This window comes from Triturus cristatus, chromosome 5_2 (assembly GCF_964204655.1).
Source record: "Triturus cristatus chromosome 5_2, aTriCri1.1, whole genome shotgun sequence".
NCBI lineage: Eukaryota > Metazoa > Chordata > Amphibia > Caudata > Salamandridae > Triturus > Triturus cristatus.
In genome coordinates, this window is record NC_140588.1 from 618,118,758 (window position 1) to 618,144,240 (window position 25,483).

Here is a 25,483-nt window from a genome sequence, read left to right on the forward strand (position 1 = left end):
GTTATCTGAGCATTTCCGCATTGAAAGGAAGGAAGGACTTTCCGTTGGAGGTCCTTTCAGTAGTGGCCTTATTGGAAAGGGGAGAGTTATGAGTGTGTGAATAAAAAACAAAAAGATCGTTGAACCTTGTTGGTAATTTCGAAGCAATACTTTAGGGATTAATGGGAGATGGGTAGGCTGATGGTAAAGAGACTTATTGGTCGGCATCCATGCGCATTGAAAGTCTAAGGTATGACGAACAATGCGGCCATGATGGATCTGGGTAAAAACGGACCGAAGTTACTGCCGAGCTGGAGTAAAAAATTACTTGGGAAAATATTCTTATACTATAACTCCCGTGTGAAAGTGGGAGAAAACTGGGTTAAAGTAGATACCCATCGTATTTTTACGTTGTAGATCGAAAAATCTCAGGGATGGGTTTAAAAACGATGCTAAATGTCTTTTCAATAAAGTTACATGATTCAGGAAATTGAAAAAATGGTAAGGTTGGTATTCATTGGAAAAGATGTCTGTTTTAACCCTAATTTGAAGTGAAATGTCCCCATGGTATGTCATCATTGAGACCATTGATGTCAGACCGTAACTTGAAAACCCAACGTTGCTCTTTTTCGTGTAGCTTTCTTTCAATATTGGGGTGGTTGTCCACATGTTCAATGATGACCCACCTAAAGTCATTAGGTGTGTGGTGTTGTTCAAGGAAATGCCTGGTCATTTTTGTATTGTTGCGTTTGCACCTAAAGATGCTTCGGTGTTCTGTCATTCTTGTGTTCGTCTTTCTTGTGGTCATCCCCACATAATGCAGGTTGCACACGCAGGTGATAAGGTATATCACACCTGTCGTGTTACAATTGGTGAATGATCGAAGGTTCCATGTTATTCCATTGTTGCAAGTGACAGTTTTGGTTGCACTGGTCAGGTGACACACGCTGCAGTTACCGCATGGGTGATCACCCTCAGGCAATGGGTGGAGCAAGCGTACAGGTCCGACAGTCTTCGTGGGGTTAGGTCTGGTGTGTACCAGATAGTTTCTCAGGTTTTTTGCTTTTCTGTGACTGAACATGAACATGGGTTTTTGTAAATCCAGACCTCCACTATTAAGGATGCGCCAATGTTTTTTTATTATTTTTGTTACTTGATCTGAAGCGATGTTGAAGGTAGTGATACAGATTTGTCTTTTATGATTCTTTCCTGTATCCTCAGGTTTATGTTCAAGTAGGGCTTCCCGATTGTTGTTGGATGCTCTTTTTTGTGCCTTAGACACTAGATGTTGTGGGTATTGTCTTTGCACAAGTTTCTGTGAAAGGTCTTTAGATTGGATGTTGTAATCATGCCGTGTGGTACAATTGCGTCTTAGGCGCAAAAGTTGTCCAAAAGGGAGATTGTCTTTTAAACTTCTTGGGTGGAAACTGTCATATGGTAAGAGGCAGTTTCTTGCCGTAGGCTTGAAATGTGTAGTAGTGATCAGACCACCCTCGTGCACTGTTATGTTGAGGTCAAGAAAAACCAAATTCGACCTACTCATAGTGTAGGTAAATTTTAGAAATGGGTCTTGTTGATTGAGCCAAAATAGGAACAAATCAAAACCAGCCTCGTCACCTTCCCAGATCAAAAACACATCGTCAATGTATCTTTTCCATAATTTGATCTGGTCGATGTACGGATTGTTAATATGGAGGATCTTGTGTTTCTCTAGATAGTGTACATAGAGCCCTGCTACGCTCGGCGCAAAGGTACTTCCCATGCTGGTACCGTGCGTTTGTTTATACAGAGAGTTATTGAATTGAAAGAAATTTTCGGTCAGAGCTAGGCGACAACATTCAAGGACCACATGTCTGGGTGTGTGGTAAGCCCAATTGTTTAGAAAGAGTACTTCCTCCAAGATGTTCAACGTGTCCTTGTGTGGTAAACTCATGTATAGGCTCTCCACATCCAAACTGATCAGTATGCTAGTTATGGGGTTGAATTCGAGATTCTGAATCAAGCACAGGACAGCTTTTGTATCCTGTAGGTACGTTTCGGTAGCTTGGACCAATGGTCTTAAGAATGCGTCTGCAAATTTAGACAAAGGTTCCAAAATTGAACCTATCCCTGATACTATAGGTCTGCCAGGGGGCGTCACCATAGATTTATGTATTTTAGGGATGGTGTAGAAATAAGGGATTACGGGTTTCTTATTTTCCCATAAATCTGCTTCCTTCTTACTTATCCAATCATTGATCAGAGATTCCTCAACCAAGTTAGCAATCTCTATCCGTAGACGTTCTGTGGGGTCATTAGGTATAGGCAAATAGTTTCTTGCATCCGCCAACAGTCGAAGACATTCTGTCTGGTAATCAAGTGTGTTTTGTAAGACTATTGCTCCACCTTTATCAGCTGGTTTTATGGTGAGATTTTTATCATTTGAAAGCTGGTGGATAGCCTCTTGTTCGATTTTACTAGTATTGTGAAAAACCCTTATAGATTTTGGGTCCATTTCAGTGATTTCCTTCATTACTGCTTTTTCAAAAGCCAGTAATTCAATGGGAAGGGTATTGGGTGGAGGTGTAAAATTGGATTTTTTGTGTAATCCAGTGTCCGTCTTAGTGGTAGTGTTAGGTTCCTTGTCTCTGAAATAGACTTCCAATTTGATCCTACGAATAAACTCCTTCAATTCGCAGATCAGTTTGAATTTGTCCAATGTTGCTGTTGGGACAAAACCTAGTCCCTTTTCCAATACAGTTTTTTGGATAGGTGTAAGGGTGAGATTGGATAGATTGACCACTAGGCTTGGTTGCTGCTCGTTGAGGGCATGTTCGGGGGGGCCCATACTCCGTGTGTGGCTCCTCACCGTTTCCAGGGGTTGGGCCCATTGTACTTGTTGTCCGCTTCTGTTTTTTCCTCTTAGGGGGGTCTTTCCTCTCCCTAAAAAAAGACTGACTCTGTTCCTGGTTCTGAGGTTCCTCCTAGTAAGGGTAGGGTTGTGGTGGGTATGGTTGATGGAATGGTGGTGGTCCATAGAAAAACTGTGGGGGAGGAGCGTATGGTGGAATGTTTTGATATGGGGACCAACCAAATCTAGGTCCGCCCCTATTTCTTGAGCGTCCTCCTCTTGGTCGTCTGTTCCTGTTGGTAGGGTTGTAATTACTGCCTGGATCAGAAAAATCTGAGCCAGTGTCAGAGCCATCGCTGTCCGTGTTATAACCTGGATTGCGATTTGTTGGGATGTAGTCCTCCCTGGTGTAAGGATACATTTTTTCTTGTGAGAAATTTTTCTGATCTTTTTTTAATTTTATGTATTTGGTGTCTTTCAAGCCAATCTCAAATTCAGCCATGGTTTTATTAAGTTCTTCCAATCGTTTTTTTTAGTTCTGCTGTACTGGTAAGTTTTTAGACGAATTTCTAGATCATGAATTCTAATTTTCATCTCCTCCGATAGACGTGTAGATGTTTTTATAATTGGCACCAACCAATCTCTGGTACAGTGCCAGGATATTAATGACCAATCCTTCTTGAAAAGTTTATCCTGTTGGAAGATAAAGGGTTCGTTTCTGACTATATGAAAGACGCCAAATACATAAAATTAAAAAAAATCAGAAAAATTTCTCACAAGAAAACATGTATCCTTACACCGGGGAGGACTACATCCCAACAAATCGCAATCCAGGTTATAACAGGGACAGCGATGGCTCTGATACTGGCTCAGATTTTTCTGATCCAGGCTGTAATTACAACTTTACCAACAGGAACAGACGACCAAGAGGAGGACGCTCAAGAAATAGGGGCGGACCTAGATTTGGTTGGTCCCCATATCAAAACATTCCACCATACGCTCCTCCCCCACAGTTTTTCTATGGACCACCACCATTCCATCAACCATACCCACCACAACCCTACCCTTACTGGGAGGAACCTCAGAACCAGGAACAGAGTCAGTCTTTTTTAGGGAGAGGAAAGACCCCCCTAAGAGGAAAAAACAGACGAGGACAACAAGTACAATGGGCCCAACCCCTGGAAACGGTGAGGAGCCACACACTGAGTATGGGCCCCCAGAACATGTCCTCAACGAGCAGCAACCAAGCCTAGTGGTCAATCTATCCAATCTCACCCTTACACCTATCCAAAAAAGTGTATTGGAAAAGGGACTAGGTTTTGTCCCAACAGCAACATTGGACACATTCAAACTGATCTGCGAATTGAAGGAGTTTATTCGTAGGATCAAATTGGAAGTCTATTTCAGAGACAAGGAACCTAACACTACCACTAAGACGGACACTGGATTACACAAAAAATCCAATTTGACACCTCCACCCAATAGCCTTCCCATTGAATTACTGGCTTTTGAAAAAGCAGTAATGAAGGAAATCACTGAAATGGACCCAAAATCTATAAGAGTTTTTCACAATACTAGTAAAATCGAACAAGAGGCTATCCACCAGCTTTCAAATGATAAAAATCTCACCATAAAACCAGCTGATAAAGGTGGAGCAATAGTCTTACAAAACACACTTGATTACCAGACAGAATGTCTTCGACTGTTGGCGGATGCAAGAAACTATTTGCCTATACCTAATGACCCCACAGAACGTCTACGGATAGAGATCGCTAACTTGGTTGAGGAATCTCTGATCAATGATTGGATAAGTAAGAAGGAAGCAGATTTTTGGGATAATAGGAAACCTGTAATCCCTTATTTCTACACCATCCCTAAAATACATAAATCTATGGTGACGCCCCCTGGCAGACCTATAGTATCAGGGATAGGTTAAATTTTGGAACCTTTGTCTAAATTTGCAGACGCATTCTTAAGACCATTGGTCCAAGCTACCGAAACGTACCTACAGGATACAAAAGCTGTCCTGTGCTTGATTCAGAATCTCAAATTCAACCCCATAACTAGCATACTGATCAGTTTGGATGTGGAGAGCCTATACACGAGTTTACCACACAAGGACACGTTGAACATCTTGGAGGAAGTACTCTTTCTAAACAATTGGGCTTACCACACACCCAGACATGTGGTCCTTGAATGTTGTCGCCTAGCTCTGACCGAAAATTTCTTTCAATTCAATAACTCTCTGTATAAACAAACGCACGGTACCAGCATGGGAAGTACCTTTGCGCCGAGCGTAGCAGGGCTCTATGTACACTATCTAGAGAAACACAAGATCCTCCATATTAACAATCCGTACATCGACCAGATCAAATTATGGAAAAGATACATTGACGATGTGTTTTTGATCTGGGAAGGTGACGAGGCTGGTTTTGATTTGTCCCTTTTTTGGCTCAATCAACAAGACCCATTTCTAAAATTTACCTACACTATGAGTAGGTCGAATTTGGTTTTTCTTGACCTCAACATAACAGTGCACGAGGGTGGTCTGATCACTACTACACATTTCAAGCCTACGGCAAGAAACTGCCTCTTAGCATATGACAGTTTCCACCCAAGAAGTTTAAAAGACAATCTCCCTTTTGGACAACTTTTGCGTCTAAGACGCAATTGTACCACACGGCATGATTGCAAAATCCAAGCTAAAGACCTTTCACAGAAACTTGTGCAAAGACAATACCCACAACATCTAGTGTCTAAGGCACAAAAAAGAGCATCCAACAACAATCGGGAAGCCCTACTTGAACATAAACCTGAGGATACAGGAAAGAATCATAAAAGACAAATCTGTATCACTACCTTCAACATCGCTTCAGTTCAAGTAACAAAAATAATAAAAAAACATTGGCGCATCCTTAATAGTGGAGGTCTGGATTCACAAAAACCCATGTTCAGTCACAGAAAAGCAAAAAACCTGAGAAACTATCTGGTACACACCAGACCTAACCCCACGAAGACTGTCGGACCTGTACGCTTGCTCCACCCATTGCCTGAGGGCCATCACCCATGCGGTAACTGCAGCGTGTGTCACCTGACCAGTGCAACCAAAACTGTCACTTGCAACAATGGCATAACATGGAACCTTCGATCATTCACCAATTGTAACACGACAGGTGTGATCTACCTTCTCACCTGCGTGTGCAACCTGCATTATGTGGGGATGACCACAAGAAAGGCGAACACAAGAATGACAGAACACCGAAGCAACTTTAGGTGCAAACGCAACAATACAAAAATGACAACGCATTTCCTTGAACAACACACACCTAATGACTTTAGGTGGGTCATCATTGAACATGTGGACAACCACCCCAATATTGAAAGAAAGCTACACGAAAAAGAGCAACGTTGGGTTTTCAAGTTACGGTCTGACATCAATGGTCTCAATGATGACATACCATGGGGACATTTCACTTCAAATTAGGGTTAAAACAGACATCTTTTCCAATGAATACCAACCTTACCATTTTTTCAATTTCCTGAATCATGTAACTTTATTGAAAAGATTTTTAGCATCGTTTTTAAACCCATCCCTGAGATTTTTCGATCTACAACGTAAAAATACGATGGGTATCTACTTTAACCCAGTTTTCTCCCACTTTCACACGGGAGTTATAGTATAAGAATATTTTCCCATGTAATTTTCTACTCCAGCTCGGCAGTAACTTCGGTCCGTTTTTACCCAGATCCATCATGGCCGCATTGTTCGTCATACCTTAGACTTTCAATGCGCATGGATGCCGACCAATAAGTCTTTCTTTACCATCAGCCTACCCATCTCCCATTAATCCCTAAAGTATTGCTTCGAAATTACCAACAAGGTTCAACGATCTTTTTGTTTTTTATTCACACTCATGACTCTCCCCTTTCCAATATGGCCACTACTGAAAGGACCTCCAACGGAAAGTCCTTCCTTCCTTTCAATGCGGAAATGCTCATAGATAACAGGCACCTCGCCCGTGACCATGCAGTATGCGGTCCGTGAGTCTTGGGCTCTAGTAGGTGTGCCAGAGTGTGGTCTTCAACGTACAAGTAAGTGAACATCCTGGTGGGGAAGTCCAGCACGCCCTCCTGAACCACGGAGATCGCACTTTTTAACTTTAATTCCACTCCCCTTTTTCCTCCATAGTTTTGCAACCGATACGGAGCCCAATCCTATTAACGACCTCATGTACCATCTTTCTAGGTGTACGAGATTTCCACACCCCCTCCGTTGACCATGAGGTATATTGTTGCTTCTAAACATGTATGTAATGTCGTGATTAATGTTAGTCTTGTATGTGTTGTGTGTTGTCAGACGCATGATTATTTGTGCATAGCGTGCATTTATTGACTTTTTACTCACCTTGTAGCACAGCGCCTGCATGGAGAATTGATTTAACGCCTCTTTGACAAACCACATAGCGGCACATTAGAAGAAAGAGTGTATTTACACTGGTGCAGAGTGTGATCACCATGGTTTCTATTTACATTGCATATTGACTGCCTTGATCCTTTAATATATGTGTTTTTATACCCTACAGATATTGCCAGACGTATATTTACGTATGTATTAATTTAAACGCATGCCTATTAGCTGCAGCGTCTCACTTTCTTCACCATATTTAGGTCTACTAGGAGTGGTTTCTTGCACTGGGCTGGTCCCGGTATAGTCCTGAAGAAGAGCTGGGGAAGCTCGAAACTAGTTGACTATATGCTAGGTACACCTATTCATTATAATTAGGGCCTTTAGCATATTACCCCGTTTTTAACCAATTAGCTAGGAGCAAGAATAAAATATATTTGGCCCACTAGTTAATTATTTTAAATCACTTTGTCCCACTCCTTTTCACTACACTTGCACCACACATAATCTGTTTTAAGTGCTCCTACGTAATCCGCAAGTTGCAGCACGCCTCAGCCCGTAGAGGACTGAGAGGACCCCAATGATGAAGCATGTCACTGTGGGGAAACCCTGGTGAGTGAGGGGACTCAAGAAAGGAAAAGTTTTGCCCCTTTCTTCCTTGTTCTGGTGACTTTCGGAATCCAATTGTTTATCCGACGCCCTCAGGTTAGGTTCTTTTTACCTGTTCGTTCAGGTTGTTTTTTTATTTAAGTGTAAGTACACCACGCGTGACTCTCTCCTGGAAAGATGCAGGGACACCCATGTGCCCCTACAGCTGATTGGACCCCTCCCGAAACCCCTTCCGAGTGCTGGCCTGCGTCTGCCCTGCCCTCGTGAGGGGGGGTGGAGGGTTGAGGGCTGGCGGTAGCAGCCACTGTGCTTGTCCCATGGAGCACAACCATTTGTCCACGTGGTCAACTGAAATACGGAGCAATCGATCTGTCCATCTCTGTACTGGCAGTTTGTGCAGCTGCCTTGATCCTCCCTGCAGGAGGAGCCATAATCTCTCCAAGTGCCCCACTGGGGAGGGCGGGAAATGCTTATCCGAACCGGGCTCGGCAGCCGCTGCCTGGGCTTCTCCGGAGTACCGATTCATCACCAGACACTGGTTTCAGCGGCTGCTGGAGCCCTGCAGGGCAGGGATGGCTGTGACACCCAATCTCAGTGGCTTAACCTGTGCTTCTCTACTTTTACCATTCATTCATCTGCTGTTCGCTACTTTCGAAAAAAATCTTCCAAAGATTTTTGTTGTTACTACAATAAATGTATTTATTAAATAGACAGGTCCCCGTGCATCACCATTAAAAAACAAGCATTTGCAATGCAATAGGTCTCGCATTTGCAAGAGTTTAAGCTATTGGCATTGTAAATGGCAATGCCTTTTATTTATCTGTTTTGCTAATTAACCATTAAATAAAAGTCATTTACAATGCCAATAGCTCAAACTCTTGTAAATGCGAGACCTATTCAAAGAAGCTGCCTCCATTGTCCCAGCTGTTCGGAAAGTGAAAGCGAGCATGGTGCTCGAAATGTTGCAGGAAAGCATGTGGTGCCTGCAGTAGGAGAAACTCATTAAAGAAAGAAGTGCTTAAAGACTAAATCATACCGTGTAACAACAGAAGTAAAAGGGCCTGTCCTCATGGGAGGCTCCACCTAAAAAGACGCGGTCACAATGCTGAAAACAAGCATTGGCGAAGCTAGGCATTCAGTGATTACCATCCCAAATATACAACACCAGAGTGTACGTTAGGTTTGCATATTTTAAAAAATGCTGACAATACCTGAGCACTGTGGTCTGACAACAAGGGAGCCACTTTCCTTGAGCCCAAACCTGGGTAAGACCCCTGAAATGCTCCAGTTATGCGGTGCCTTTTATGACTTAGGAAGTGTGTCGGAGGGTGTCTGCCTCTTCGATGTCACATTTAAGAAAACATCTTACTAGTGTGCAAACAGTACAACAAGCACAATGTCATTTATAGTTTTAAACTAAAGACTTCCGGACCTGGGCTCCAGAGCGGGGACTTTTGGCAAGGCTTAAGGGGGAACACATTAGAGCGAGAACCACTGACTTATAATACTCCAAAGACATGGTCTTATGGAGCCATTGGACTATTTTGCTAGCAAGGCATGCCAACTCTTCAATGAGATGTACACTGATTGTGATGAAGTATAAAATAAAGAATCTGATCACAAAATAGGGTACCCCTGGAGTACCTTCAAATCACTGAAATATATACAAACTCTAATGGAAATATTAGATTCTGGGGGCATATGACCAACTGTTAAGGATGTTGCCTTCAGTCATGCTTCATTTTTGAGCCAACCCTTTTCATGCTTTACTTTTTAAGCACATGCCCGCTGTCTTAAAAAAAAACTACAAGTCCCAGATTCCATGATGCGGATGTCTAAAACGCTAATTATGTTAAAAGGTGCTTACCCTACATGACAGCCTGTAGGAGGCAGCTATATAGCAAGTGGGCACTGAGCAGTATGCTGCAGTTCTTGGTCAATACTATGCTCTCTCAATCCATCGTTAAGAGACGCTCCTGCCTGTGACTATTGCAAGTTCTGCCAGTCTTTCCTCCTTTATTGTACCTGCTGAGTGGCTTCAGGCGAGGCCATATCCCGGTGCGTGGCTACCTGTCCCAGCAGCAGCCCGAGGCATGCAGGACAGGTGACCTCTCCCGCTCTGTCCGTTCAGCACCTCCTAGAGCAACCCGAAAATGGCACCGTGACCCGGAAGAGCTCAGAAACGACTCGTTAGACACATTGACTCACTGAAGGCTTGAAACCTGGAGGACGCAGTCGCAGCGCAGAAGTTGGTGATTGAATGGTTGTCTCGTGCGCACTGCCTCCCCACTACCTCTGCGTCTGTAGTCTCCAAATCACGATATTTTATTTGCCTTTCAAATTCTAAGCAAATTGTATTCCTTCACGTTTTTTACGCCACCAATTCTCCCAAATGTGCAACTAATTATCACTAACTTTTTATTTCCCTTTTATCCACAAAAGTAGGGCTCCCGTCACAGTCCAAATGCACATTTTGCTTCCGCCCACGGCAGCCGCAACCTTTGGTCCGGACTGGAGATGTGCACACGTATGGTGCGAGCAGGAGTTGTGATTACGCCGCAAGCCGTATGCGTGCACATTGTGAGAAGTTGGCCTGGTATATGCTGTTCACTAGTTCTAGTGACCACCTTGTACCATGCCAAGCAACCCTTATGGTGTGGTTGTAAGTCAACCTTTTTGGACTAGCTGCCCTAGTGGTAGCGTAGGCTAAGCAGTCTTTGAGGCTAAACTCGTGAAGCGTGTTAAGCAAGCTGTTTTACCAATAGTAACCCCCTTTTATACCAATGAAAGGACACCACACAGATTTATATTCAAAATATATATGTATTTATTTCTCAAAGTAACCCCTAGTCTCTTTATGAGCACAGGAGCACAAATCGTCAAACAAGATTATCACAGAATACACAGAAGTTGCACTTTATATGGATAGGCCCTGGTGGCCACTCGAACCATATACTAAAATAGTGGTATAAGTACCACGAACAGAAAATGGAAAAGGCCTAGGGCCTCTAGAATCGCTGGGCCTACAAGGAGCTAACGTCAGTTAGTGACCAGGAGGTCCACGGGTGGCGTGTGCAGAGCAAATAGTCACACGCGTGCTCCCATAGGTTTCAATGGGTGCGTAAAAAGTACAAAGTTACTGCAAAAGGAATCTTCCGGATGACCTAGGAACTTAAGATTTGGAACACAGGCACTAGAGATGTAATACTACACTTGGGCACAGGAGTGCCAGCTTTACCTCACCCACAGGAAGCGGGTGCATAGGCCTCGAAGTGCGTCGGGTTTCTTCTATCGGTTCCGTGGGGCCTGTAGACAAAAGTGCTGCAGGCGGTCGGTCGGGAAGAGATGCAGTGGATCCAAGAGTGGATCGGAGATGTTGAAGACCTGTAAGCAGAGGGGACAGTGTTCACAGTCACTAGCCAGTGACCAGCGTGGCACCAGGTGGGTACCAGGCGATGTCGGGTGCAAACAGGAAGGAAGGTGTAGCTTGACTCTGCAGCCACGTGGTCCCTGAAGGTCGACGACGTCCAGGAGTCGAGTCACGAGCTGTCCCACGCCGGCTCTCGCTGTCGGCGACTTGATCGAAGCAAACAAGCCTTGGCAAAAGCAATTGTTGTGGGCAAGGAGTTTAAGCTGATGGTTCTGACCAGCAAGGTCAGAGGAACTGCTCCTTTGGAGGGGAGCAAGGGCCAGTCTGGAGCAACCAGACCAGCGGTGTTTGTCGTAGATTTCGTCGCCAAGATGGCCACTAGCCAGCGGGCCAGCAACCGGTTAGGCGCGTCGAGTGGCAAAATGCAGAAGGGCCCCACGCAGATCGTGGAGATGCTGGAGGGCTCCCCTTTGGTGCAGATGCTGCTCGAGGGTTGGGCTTCTCAGGACCCAAAGCACAACTTGGAGGGAGCCTCGGTTGTTGCACTGGTCAGCTTGTCGTAGTCGTTTCAAGATGGCTGGCTCCACGTGTCTCGGTGCCTCCACGGGTCTCCTCTTTGCAGGGACTGTGGATCGGGCGGTGAGAGGTCTGGAGGTCCAGGTCTTGTCAGTCTCTGGGCTCGGGCTCCGGCGGGAGGCGGCGGCAAAGCAGACGTTGATTCGCTGGATGGTGCTTGCGTTAGCAAGGTGGTCACTCCCTGACCACAGGGGAGATTGGCTTCAGTCCTCTGTGCAGCAGAGCGTCGAAGTTCCCGTCTTCTTCTTAGTTTTAAGTTGATTCCAGGATGTCTGAAGTCTTAGGACACAGCTCCTACCTTTAAGCGGATTCTAGGGGCCGGACTACCTGCTAGGTCCCTCCCTATGGGTGGGACCAGGAAGGGGGGTGGTTACACCCCCAATCCTTTGTCCAGCTCGCCCCAGGCCCGGGACTGGTGTGCCCCAGGACCGGTTTGAACTGGCATATGCACCGAGGCTCCTTGTGAGCCACAGGCATGTCTGGTTTCTTTCAAGCCCTACCTGACCAATACACAAAATCCTGTCTGGGGTGGTGCACGCACCTCCCCTGGCAGGAAACCCTTTGTCCACACCTCCCAAGCTGGAAGGACTCCCAGCAGCAGGAGGGCAGACTTGTGTCTGTGGTGGCAGCATCCATTTTGTGGAGCTGAGGCTATGTCTGATTTTACCCGGGTTTCAGGTACTGTACATGTCGTGTCCCTCTAGAAGGGTGGAATGCTAACCCCGTCGCCAGAATTGGCGAGGGGTTAGTATTCCAATTCGTATGACACCTTACTCTACATGTTTTGATAAAGCCAAACCAAAGATAGCATTTAACCGCGAGGTTCATAATGCACTTAAGAGGATATGGTATGACGATATCTGGAAACAGTAGAAGGAAGTTGTTCCGACCACTGCAGACAGGCTCAGCTCATGCCAGAGCACCATCTCACATGGAACCAAGCACTCTGCCTTCAGGATTGTTAAGGCCTGCCATAGGAGTGACTTATAGGTTACCAGGTGTCCCATTTAAGGTTAGGTATAGGTATACTACACCTAAGTAAGAGGTGATTACACCAACTTACCCCAGCTGAGTGATCAGCCAGTTGTGTCAAATTGTTAGGCCAAGCCTGGGGTGGCATAATACATGCTGCAGCCCTTGGCAGGCCTTGGGTACACCAATGCCCTGGGTACCTAGTGTACACTGGTACAGGGGCTGACAGGGTGATCCACTTCCAATTGGTTATGCACCTAGGGTGCATAGTTTTAATTTAGTAGAGAGAACAGCAGGCTGGGGGTCTGATTGGCAGGCCCACAGCCTCAATATGTCAAAAACCAGTAAAGCAAAAATTTGGGGTGACCATAGGATAGCAGACCCTACTCTCCTACACACATCATCTCTCGGCTGCTGATATTGATAACGTTCACCTCCATCAAACTCCCCCAACAGATGCGTTTTACTGGTATATGATATTGTAAGTTCAGGAACTAACTCGGGACGACTTCATAATACCTGTGAGATCAGTATTTTTGCAGAATACAGCAGGGCCTGGCCAAGCCTCGGCCTCATCGTCACAGAACAGCAAGCCTTGAAATGCCCCTGTCATAGCTGATTGTTTAGCTGATGGGGCGAAATTAACCATGTATAAGAAATCATGTGCAGGCTGTTTTAGCAACTTTCGGTTAAAATTTTTCTATTCAGAGCTGGAAAGGATAAATGCATATTATGAGGGTCACACAGGACCTGGCTGAGATGGAAAGCATCATAACCATATCTCAAAGAAAACAATAAACATCCACCCATTTCTGGAAGAAGCAAAAGGAGGAAAGGATAAAAGAGACAGAGGCCAACCCACGCCCACCCATGGTCCAAGTTGGTGAGAGTGCGCTGGGCCAGGTAATGTGTCAGGCTTGGTATTCATGGGTCTTAGGAGACAGATTCTGGTATAGTTAAGCGCAGGAGACGTAGATATCTCAGGCAGGTCAGCTCCCGGAATTCTTGTGCGAGCAGAGCGAGAGAAAGGGCTGCCACAGGTCGCTGAAGGAAGAGCCTTTCCCAGCCAGAGTAAGAGAGATCTTTCCCAACCCCAAGACATGCCATAGTCTTTGATACCATCCCTTGTGTGTAGGAATGCTTTTTTTTTTCCCAGTGAATCAAGATGTTCTGGACGGCCGTGCCTAGAGCTATAGCTATCTGTTTCCCTCGTCTAGATTTAAGGGGGTAGGTGAGGGGATTGGGCACCCCTAGAAGGACCTATGCGGGTAATTTAAGGAGTTCTGCATCAAGGTGTGTCCCCACTTCATCCAGTATGTGCGTCCAGTAGGTCCGCAGGTGAACGCAACCCCAAAGCAAGTTAACTAGTGTGCCCCTCTCACCGCATCCCCTCAAACAGTCAGGGCTCTGTGTTGCGTCAGTTTGATGAAGTCTCTCTGGAGTGTAATACCAGTGGTAGACTAATTTGGTGAAGGTTTCATTGAGACCTACAGGTGTTGCTGTGTGGCGTGCCCTGTAGCAAGCCCCTTCCCATTCCCGGGGAGTAAGGTCGCGCCCTAAGTCCCGTTCCCATCGGGCCCGCCCGGCATGGTAGATGTGGGTGTATTTGGATTGTAGCATCTTATAGAGATCCAAGATCAGCTTCTTGTCTGAGGACCGCGTTATGAGCCAACACTCATACGGCGTAAGGCGTCTCGCCGCCTGTGTGCGATTGTCAGGGTGCATGGCCCAGTGTCAGACCTGGAGGTAGCGCATACGCTCCGTCTCTGGGAGGCCATAGTCGGTCCGGAGCTGCGGAAAGGAGATGTCTCCCCTGGCGAACAGGAGACCTAATGCACGGCATCCGGCCTCTCGCCACAAGTGGAAGGACTGAGAGACCGTCCCAGGACCAAAATCGGGATTATCCAAAATCGACGCAAGCGGCGAGGGGAAGGTCGTGGCGTGTGTTCGTTTGGTCCCAGACCGTTAGGGTGGTACGTGTCACTTGCGAGGCAGAGAGATTGAGGGGGCGATGGGCCTTCAAGAGAAAGGGAACCTTCATAGGGGAAGTGCCTGCAACTGCGCGGTACTGGAATAGCCAATTATTCTCAGATTCGGCCTGACTCCATTCGACCAGATATCTAAGCTGTGTAGCCTTGTAATAGAGCGTGAGGTACGGGATCCCCAGTCCCCCTTCGTGGGGTGGAAGAAAGCTGACTGCTCGTTTAAGTCGTGGTTTGCGACCTTGCCAAATGAAAAGTGAGCGTTCCGCTTGTACCTTCTGGAGCCAGCCGGTTGGGGCGGCAGGGGGAGTGTTTAAAATAGATAGAGGATTTTAGGAAGCACTGTCATCTTTATCGCCACAACTCGCCCCAGCCAGGAGATCTGATGGTCCCTCCACCGTTGGAGCTCAGAAAGGATGTGAGTATGGAGGAGTGAGAAATTAGTTATTCTCATGTCCTGTAAGGTGGGAGCCAGATGTATACCCAGATACGGGACGGTGTCGTACAACCACCGCAGAGGAAAACGTGCCTGTAAGTCAGCCTTCTCATGCGGCAGTAGTGAGAGGTTCATCGCTGTAGATTTAGTCAGACGACCTTGAACCCGGAGGCTCGGGCGAAGATGGCTAGTTCCTCCAGGAAAGCGCCCAGTGCTCTCTCAGGATTCGCTAGAGTGACAAGCACATCGTCCGCGTATAAGCAGATGGTGTGGGTATCCCCCCCCCGAAGCAGATACCTGTAATCTGAGTGTGATCTCTGACTCTCTGCGCCATGGGCTCCATGTAGAGAGCGAAGAGGAGAGGTGACTGGGGCAACCCTGCCTCGTTCTGCGATGGATTGGGAAGGAATGGAGGTGTACCTGTTTGTCCGCCTCATCCAGAGGTTGGTCATCGTAGAGTTGAGCATAAAACGTGCGGAAGGTGTCTACAATGGCCTCCTCATCGGAGCATGAGTTGCCCGTAGTATCTCTGATTTCTTGAATGCCCTCGCGTAAGCGGACCTCGCGAAGCCGGTGCGCAAGAAGGCGGCCACATTTATCTCCGCCTGTGTGGAAGGAATGTCGTAGCCGCAGTGCAGCATATTCTGCCTTATCTCTATCTAGAGCCGTCAGTTGTGCCCAAGCGGCCGTGAGTTGTCGCCATATACGGGGGGCTCCAGTTCGTTGGTGCATCTGCTCCAGTTCCGGCACCTTCTGTGTCAGCTCCTCCCGTTTTGCCTTGCGATCTGCATTATCCGCAGAAGAGCTAGCAATAACCTCCCCACTGATAACCACTTTAAGGGCCTCCCAGCGTGTGAAGAGAGTGGTGTCCGGTGTGGTCATTGTGCAAGAGGTAATCCTCTATTGCGCGTTTTATCTGGGTGACCGAGTCTGGCCTATGCAATAGAGCGTCCCGAAAGCGCCAGTGTCTGGCCGGTCGACGGATCTGTGGGAGTGCCAACATAATTTCCCCCGGGTTGTGATCAGACAGGGAAGCCGTTAGTATGTCGATTGAGAGTAGCCTCGCGGAGAGTTTTAGTACCAAGAAAATATTCGAGTCTCGCATAGGTTTTACGGGCATTGGAGTAGTACGAGAATGCCCGTGAGTGAGGGCGGTGGTGTCGCCAGACATCTGTGAGGTCCATGTCGTGTAGCCTGGTTAGCCCTGTGGAGGAAAGAGCACCCACCTGGCTCGTGCGCTGTGCCGATCTGTCAAGGTCATAGTATTTAACAATGTTGAGGTCCCCCCCCTAGTGTAATACGTGGCGCTTCCAAGTTGCAGTGGCAGCCGTTGGTGCGTCTTGCAGAAAGCGTTCCTGTCCCTCATTAGGGATGTAGATTGAGCCCACCACCACAGTGTGACTCCCTATAGTAAAGTGATGGGTGAGAAGTCTGCCCTTAATCTCAACTCCCTTCTGGGTTGCCCTCCCCCGTAAAGCTCTGGAAACTAGAATGGCTACCCCAGCCATTTTAGAAGATGCCGAAGAGAAGAATTGGGTTGGGAAGGCACGGGACCGAAGCCGGTGGCAGTCCTTGGAGAGGAGGTGGGTCTCTTGAAGCAGGCAGATATCGGCCCGCGTACTCTCTAGATATGAGAGAAGTGCCCTGCGCTTAATGGGATTATTGAGTCCTCTCACATTAAAGGTGAGAACCTTAAGAGAAGGTGGTGAAATCTTACACCAAGATACGAATTAGGATAGCAGAGCTACCAGGGCACCTGAACGCTAGCATGGAAATAAAGGCCTCGTGGTGCGCTCTGGACCGGGCTCCACCCAGAAATAAAGGACCGCAAAGGATGGGTAAAGTGAAGAAAGAAGTGAAGACCCATGAGAATTGAAAAAGAGAAAACAAGGCACAACTGGCGCCAAAAAGGGAAAAATAAAAAATCAGTGAGTTCAATCGGTAGCCTGTCATCCCAGGATGAGCAGCAAGAAAGTCTTTGGGGTCGAGTGGTGGCTTAAGTGATCCTCTCCCCTACCCCCCCGAACATCAGTGAAAGACCACATCACGGCAACCAGAGACAGTTACTTGCGGTTTGTGTTGGCCAGGGCTCCCGGCAGCGCCGCCAGGGCAGCCTGCTGTTCCTTCTTGGCCTCCTGTGGATCCGGTCTCCGCGCGCGGTGCCGGCGACGCTACCGCCTCCACCTCGGGCGGCCATCGTTGGATTCCCGCTCTGAGCCCTCTCCGTTGTCAGTGTCCTCTGGAAGAGGGATCCCCAGGAGTTTGCTCGCTTCGGACAGAGAGCGTAGTTGGACCAACTTCCCCTTGTGGCGAAATACAAGACTGAACGGGTGCCCCCAGGAATAAGAAGGTCCGGCGTTTTGATGAGTGATGGCGGCGAGGTCTTGATAAAGGGCCAGCTGTTGGTTACGGAAAGTGATCGGCTGCAGCGAGCGGGCCTTACGGAGGATATCTTCTTTGGTGCCGTAGTCCTGAACGCAGACCAGGATGTCCGCTGGGGAGCAGTCGGTCCCCTGGGGGGGCCTACTCTGTGCGTTCTGTCCAGCTTAAAGTTGAAGAGGTCTCGAACATAACCAGAAATATCGCCTGCCTCCTCGTCGGCGCTCACTCCCCTAATTCGAATATTATGGCGGGGGGAACGGTTCTCGAGGTCTTCCAGATGGGATTGGACATCCACTTGTTGCTCATGGATCCGCAGGACCTCCTGTGCATGGCTGCGAGTTCGGCGTCCCGAGTATCGCTTTTGGCCCTCCAGCGATGCCACTCTTTCCCCTATTTCGTCCACATCTTTGCAAATGTCCTTGATCTCCGCCGGGAGATCGCGTTTCACCGTATAGAGGTCGTCCTGCAAAGCTGCGAACAGGGCCTCCAGGAAGGCCCGTGTCACCGGCTCCTCCGCGGCGGTGGCGGCCATGTGCGCCGCTGGTCCCTCCCGGTCAGGCCCTGCCAGCCCGCGTTCCTCGCCCGAGCGAAGAGGTTTTTAAGTGAGTTCTCCTTCGGAGCTTGCTTGTCCTTCCTGCCCTGGTGGATGTCATAGTCGGCCAAGTATGCAGAGTTGTCCCCTATGGCCACGGGCTAGAACCCGCGAGCCACCCCTGGCGACCAGTCCCTTCTCTCAAAGCGATGCTTAGTTGCATACATTCCTCGCGCTTTCTCACATTATATCTGTTGGGCAAAGTGCTCTTTTCTGTCTGGTTTATCTAATGTGAAGTTCAAGTCCGCACACATTACCACTGATTGACTTTCATAATAGACTCAACTTGGGTCTTCTTGATTTCTCTTTGTTTTAACTTCAGCAGAACCAAAACTTGGCCATTCGGAAACCAGTACGTTGTAAATAATTCAGTCATTTTTCAGCTTTATGCAGAAGCTTACTTGGCTACCTGCAAAAAATGAGAATGCGTATTAAGGCACTGTGACTTACATACAGAGGTATAACAGAATATTCTGTAGTAAATATCTGATAAAAATATAGTCCTAATTATTATTTTCAACAATAGTCCCTAATTGGAGTTAGTAAAAAAAAAAAAAAAAATCTACTCCATGTGGGACAATATCTTTGTAAACTTTTTTTCTAGGGCAACAGTACCAACAACTCCTGTCTTAGGGATAGATTATCAGTCATATCTCTGTTACGTTCCTTAATTTGAATTCCTGCCCTTTTTAAATATTTCTCGGGTTAGCTTATCTGTACATTATGCTTCTTCTCATTAATACCTAATTTTTCTAATCCTCAGTTTTCACCAGTGTGCACTTTGTCGGCAGTTTCCATGAATTGCTTTTTTGTTTTCGATTTGACGCCAATATGTACTTTGAATACATTTTTGGTTAAAAAAAAAAAAAGGAAAGAAAAATATCTATATTCTGTCTCTTCTGTTTGATGCAAAGAGTGAGGACCCAGTGTCCTCTGAGTATTGGATACCATAAATGTTAGAGAGTGAATGAGATCCTTTCTGAGGGTGATTCACTTTGTTTGCTGAAATACAAGCCAAACGGAACCTTCCCTTTTTTATTTTTCTATTTATTTTTTTACCACCTGTTGAGAATCTGTTGTACTGGATAACTAAATAACTAACAAAATCTGTCCAGCAGCCAGACCAGAAACGAGCATTAGAAATGCAATAGGCCAAAAGCCGGTAGAGGAGATAACAGGTCTTGCAGACAACACATGCGCGCTGCCTAGGCTTGACCTAAAAATGGCTACTTTAGTGCCTGAACCAAAAAAAAGAAATTTGTTTTCATGCTGCCTGTGCTCCCCCTCCCCTCCCCCACTACGACTGCAAAAGAGTAAGGGAAGCCGCAGACTGCCCATAATTATTACCAATGAAAGCTGCTGAATGAGTAGGCTGTTTCAGAAATTCTTTGTTTGTGCCCAACCAATCAAAGCACAACTGTTCTGCTTAGTTGGAGAGTATGTGCCGCTCATTTTTTTGGTAGGACAAATCAGCTGACTATCTGAGCAGTTTGTGGCCAGGGGTGAGTTACTGCTGTGATTTACTCTTTCTGCAGGTGTAGAAGAGGATCTTTAACTTGACAGGTTCACCGATAAATTCCTTATTTTGGAGACAGAATATAAACGTTTTTTCATAGGGCAGTTCTATCAGGACCACAGTTTAACTGCTGTGACCAAACTGCAAGAGAAAGTTGGCTTGCTGCAGTCAGATTGAGTTTAACCTGGGAGAACAGGTAAACTATTTTTGAGATCCTGAAGCACCGAGGTTCTCCTGACTAAGATACTTGACAAAGAGGGAGAAGATAATGACCACTGGTAGTTAAACAGTGTTTGAAAGTCAACTGTTGATATACAGCAAGTTGACAATGTAAAATTGACTGAAAGGGATGTGTCCACATTTGGGCGCAAGTAGAAAAGGTATTTTATTTAAATTATTTATAAATACAATATTTAAGGCATTGGATGTTGGCGGCTAAGTAATATTGCTCTACAGTATACAGTTGAAAAATTTAATATTGGCAAATTTAAATTAATAATAATTTCTTGACCTCTGTGCCACTGGGATATGTTGTGATCCTTGAAACATGTGCACCTAAGCAGTTTAACCTTTTGGTTTGGCTGCTTTGCTGAACATGTTTAGCTTTTGTTCAGCTTGTGCTGTTACTTTACTGACTTTAGAACTTACTCCCAAGCATCTAACCACACTGCCTACAGTAAAGACCCTGATCTATCAAGATATTCAATTTCTTAATATTCATGGAAATTGGGATTAGTCATGCAGACGTCTCACACGGAAGGGCCTAAAGCTAAGGTCTAGCTTATGTTTAGTTTTTGCACAGGTTTCATTGATGTCCTTGGGGTACATCCATTCTTCTATTTTGTGAAAATGGGGTCTTAGACTTAAAATAAAGATATTGCTATAAAAGCGGAGTAGATTATTCCTTCGACCCTCTAGGAGCATCAGCGACATTCGGGAGGAATGGGATTGATTTGTTTGCACATTTAGCATTGTACGTTATTTTAGAGAGGTTATTTATACAGCAAAAGACCAGTTGAATACATTTGATGTATCATTTTATGAGATTTAATTTTGTAATTAACATTTTTCTTTTTCTTTTACATTTAGTTTGAATCAAGCAAGTGTGCGTAAACCCTATATGGAAATAGAAGACACAAGATGACATCCACAAGTAGGGAGTACAATTTAAACTTTGATTTGTCTCTTGGACATTTTATCTTTCTAATTTATGTACAAATTCTAGTTTTATGTTAGGATATATTGTTGTTTTTTTAATTTTTTTTTAATTTTAAATTCAGCTCATTGTGATATTATTTAAAAATGTGAACACGCTGTAAATATGGGGAGACCTTACCTAGAAGCTTGGCACTTCTAACTATGCTGAATCTGATTATCTACCTTTCCCAATTATTATAGTTCTTGTTTAAGTTAATGCACAACACTTAGTTGTATTATGTTTTTTATTGATTTATCGAAGTGTGTATAGTACGAACAGAATTAAGATTGGTCTTCGCACCTCAACCAAAAGTATGGATGAAAACAGACTCTACCTGCTACCTGGTATTCATAAGCTAAATAGCTAAATCCAGCTATGCTTAATTTTAGAGAACATCCAATGTATGGAGCAATTTATGCAATGTCTAAAACACTATTCTGAAAAAATGTTCCTCCTAGTAAATTGACAGGCATTCAAAGTCAGCAACTTTGTTCACAAAGTTTCAGATGTTGGTCATTTGTGGCCTTTGTAAGGACATAGTAAAAATGATCTTGGTTTGAATGCTGAGTGGCACTTTAATAACATATGTGCTGTGTCTCTCATGGTTAACCTTATTAGTATTTTAAAACTCTATTTCATGGTGTTTCCAATTTATCAATTTTGACATTCATCATACTCCCTTCTTTTATATTTTTGTCCAAAGATTCACTCTTTCTAACATTGTCTCAGATCAGTTCTAAGAATCTCATCTTTGGTTATTTCTCATAAGCATTGTTTTCCTCCCTTAGCCAATTTTGTTATTCTTTATTTCTTGAACTATAGAAAAGCCATCCAAAAACAAGGATGATGCCCCGCATGAGTTGGAGAGTCAGTTTATACTTCGCCTACCTCCGGTAAGAGATATTCCATACCCAGAGTTAACTGAAAGGCGTTTGCGGAGGGCAGAGATGATTTTGGTGTGTGCCATGGATTTCAACTGACTATTTACAATTTGAGATGGCAAATTTTCAGCATGCTGAATGTAAAGTTTTCTGGCGAGTGTAATTGAAAACAAGCAGTATCTGGCAGAAAAGAAGAGCTTGTGGTCTTAACTTTGTTATATGTCCTAATAATCTAGTTTCCATTTATTCATTTATAAAAATTAAACCCAGTAAATTCTTTGAAAGTCATGAAGGAGCCTTCCCTTTGAGTCCAGCAAGAATGCTCTGTATGGAACTGTAGCTTGCTTTCTTGACTGGATGGTGATGAAAAGAGTTGACCAGTGACTCAACTACCATTTTAGCGTGTGGATTAATCATACCTAAAGAAGCCCTAGTGCCACACGCATCCCAACATGCGAACCAGTATTTACATTGGCCAAATATAGCTGCATTTTCGCATTGGATGCTGTGCTTTCATTGTCACTTTGATTATGGTTTCTTTGCTTCTTTTAAGGGCTGTAAAAACAGCGAGCGTTGAAGCAGCTTTTATTGTTCTCTTGTAGCAGACTGGAGAAGGTGAACCTTTTTGAGGGTGTTTCAGAAGAGAGGACATTGTCTTCACTGGGCTCTCTCAGTTGTTCCTCTTCTAATGTTTCTGTGTATTCTTTGACAACCCCATACTTACTTTTTCCTCTATAGACTCTTAATTCTCTGGTCACTCTATGCTGCTACTGTAGTTGATTAAACATTTGTTTTGCCTTTGCTCCTGCCCTTTGTTGACTAGGTGTGGCATTCTCTTTGACTAGGTGTTACATTTCAAACCACAGCTCATGCTATGCTATTGGAGCATGAATAATCACCTTAACTGCCTGAGAAAAGTGTTACTGCCACTTCGCTCCAAACATCGAACAGAACTTGAGAAATCTTTATTACTTTCAACGCTGACTACTATAATACTATATGTATTTGCCGTTCCAGATACAAAATCCGACAACTATAATAACTTCAATGAAAGGCAGAAAGCATTTCTGAAACTCAAAGTATAAACCGATAACTCAAACAATGAATGCTTTCAACTAGCTTATCTAGAAATATGGGACATGCACTCCGTAGATAGTGACTAAAACCTCAACCCTTCGACATGCGACCATGACTACATGTTTTACCTAAGGATGCAGGAGCCTCCTGAGGCAAATTAAGGTCAAGAATGAAAGTTAATGAAATAAAGAAACACTTTTAAGGATCATAATAATGTGGTTTGAAGAAATCCCACTGTCTTTGAGATGAAATGCGTCGGTTGTGTTTGTCTTTCACATTTATACTACAAGACTTTAATAAAACAAATATCACTCCGACTATGAATTAACACCTGTTTATTTGATTGATTTGTCTTGGACTTCAAATTAGAAATATTTGGCTTCATCTTGAACAATCTGAGTGTTGAGTTACTATCTACAGAGTCCCACTACCATATTTTTTAATCTTTTTGGGATATTTGGGTTTTTTCGGAATGGTCAACCAAGGGAGTGGGGCACCTGTGTTATGGACTGACGTGGAGTGCAGTGAAATATACCATAACTGTTCTTAGCAAATTAGGTTCTCCACTAGCTCTACGTAAAAGAAAGAATAACATTACACAAGGGCTTGTGATGCCATGGATGGCAGAACTCTCTCAAGAGCTGCGTGCTGTTGTCATGATAGCTAGAACACACAACCACGACACATAGTACAGACGACCAAAGTCTATGGTTTTAAAAGAAGAGGTAGGATAAACCATAAAAATCTGTAGTTATGCATAGTCTAATACTGAGGCAAACTAGAGCAATAAGGTCATGAAGACTTAACCTACCGTTCTTGAGGAGTTGAACACTTTTGCAATTGCTTAAAGTGGATACTAATTGGGGTGGGGGCTGATTAAAAAAAAAAAAAAAAAAAACGAAAAAAGAAAGCATGCTGCCTTTTTATTAATTTATAGTTTGTGTTTTTGTAACTGTCCCTTAGTGGAACAATTTAAAATATTGCTTGTGAGACACTCCTGTTTATAATTCAAGGTATCTCTGGTTGGCTTCATGACAGTTACAAACATTGCTTGCTGTGTGATGTTGGGAGGTGTACGAGAGCCTACCTATGGAAGAGTGGGAAGGAGAGAGAAGCGAGGAAGTGGCCAGGGCAGTAGGGTGACTGTTCCATCTGCACCAGTCCACAGATCCTTTTTGATCATTTTCTTTCCCTACAAAATACAATTCTATAAATTATTGAGCCAAAGTGACCGATGAAGTAAGAGGCGGCTTAGTGTCTGATTGTAACCCCGATTCTCATTCCCTTGATGTATAAGGTTATGTGAGAAGAAAACTAAAGTTATTTCAGGAGACTCCTCTCCAAATCTCACTTTGTCAGAGTGGCATGGCTGAAACTACCAAACGGGTAAATCTGACCTTGTATGCCAGGAAACTATTCTATACCTGGGCACACTGAGCCTTGGGTGCAGATTGTTATGTTAATTTGTTATGTTAATTTAGTATTTATAAAGCGGTGGGTGTAGGCTCTGGCCTGGCCTACGAACTGCAGTTCTGTCTTAGTTTCTTGTGGCAGCAGCAGCCAGCTGCCAGATTTAGTAAATGCCACCATGATATGGTCCCAGAGTTTCAAGTGTACACAGCAGGGACTCGGATTTAGTAAACGCGTGCCTTTTGAGTGGAGGACTGGTGGGGCAATAGTGGAAAAGCCCAGCTTTTAGTAGACTTCTCTCTAATCGAGAAAATGTTCCTCACCCCATCTGCACATAGCCATGGAGCACTTTCTGTGATATCCTGCTTTCCATAATACCACACCTCCAAAACATCTCATCTTATCTCTTTTTAATTTAATTAAGCTTTGCCTTCGCTAGCATTCAAGCAACAGTCTCATACCCCATAAGATACCAAGGGAGATACTACAAGGACACAAACGATCAAATAGAGACCGAAATGAACTGGATATTGACTTTGGCTGCGTGAATAACTATATGAGAGATTTTTTTAAAGATCTAGCCTACTATGGCAAACTATCCCACACCTAGTAGTAAAATGGTAAAGAAGGAAGTGTTTACGATAAAAAGCAACAATTTATACAGGAATAGAGTTCTTAGTAATTTTGAAAAGGTCCAGATGGGCGACAGAGAGTAGAGGTTGTAGACGGCAAGGGAAGAATTCCGAGGTCCATCTCATAATCCAATATATATATAATTTCATAGTCTCTCAAATTTGACACATCTATGAGTTTATTGGCTCGTTTTGAGTTCAGTTTTTGTAAGTCGCATAGGAAGGATTTCCTTACTTCTTTAAATATGGGTTACATATACCTTCAAAGATACAACCCTGGGTGTTAGGTTTGTAAACCACCCCGTTCATAAGTGACTGCTTACTCCTTGTATTAGGTCAACTTTGTGGCGGTGTGGAATGGGAGTTTGCATTTCCACTGTCTTAATATATATACAGTTTAGTTACTGGTAACTCTTGCTGTCGTTGTCAATATGAGCTGTGTCAGCAGTATGTTGAAGGATTACATGTGCGAGATAGGAGGTTGAAGTCATGCCACTGGTTGTTTGCAATTGTGATCAAATCCCGATAAGTCTAACACAGGACAGAACAGCAGGATATGTATTGCATCGCCCATCAGATGATCACTTCTCTAGCATTGTGAGGGTAGGAGACAGTGTAAGAGGCTGGCTTAGTATA

The 25,483-nt window shown here is 44.7% G+C and overlaps 1 protein-coding gene across 3 annotated transcripts in view; it reads left to right on the plus strand.

Annotated features, from left to right (window-relative positions):
- Positions 1 to 25,483, plus strand: part of TAF7L (TATA-box binding protein associated factor 7 like) — a 122,788-nt gene that overhangs the window by 25,865 nt on the left and 71,440 nt on the right. For all 3 annotated transcript variants that reach the window (XM_085607709.1, XM_085607708.1, XM_085607710.1), the window contains 2 exons: positions 20,739 to 20,802; positions 21,670 to 21,740. In XM_085607709.1, the coding sequence (XP_085463835.1) occupies positions 20,790 to 20,802; positions 21,670 to 21,740 (84 nt within the window). In that variant the 5' untranslated portion in view covers positions 20,739 to 20,789. The remainder of the gene's footprint in view (positions 1 to 20,738; positions 20,803 to 21,669; positions 21,741 to 25,483) is intronic.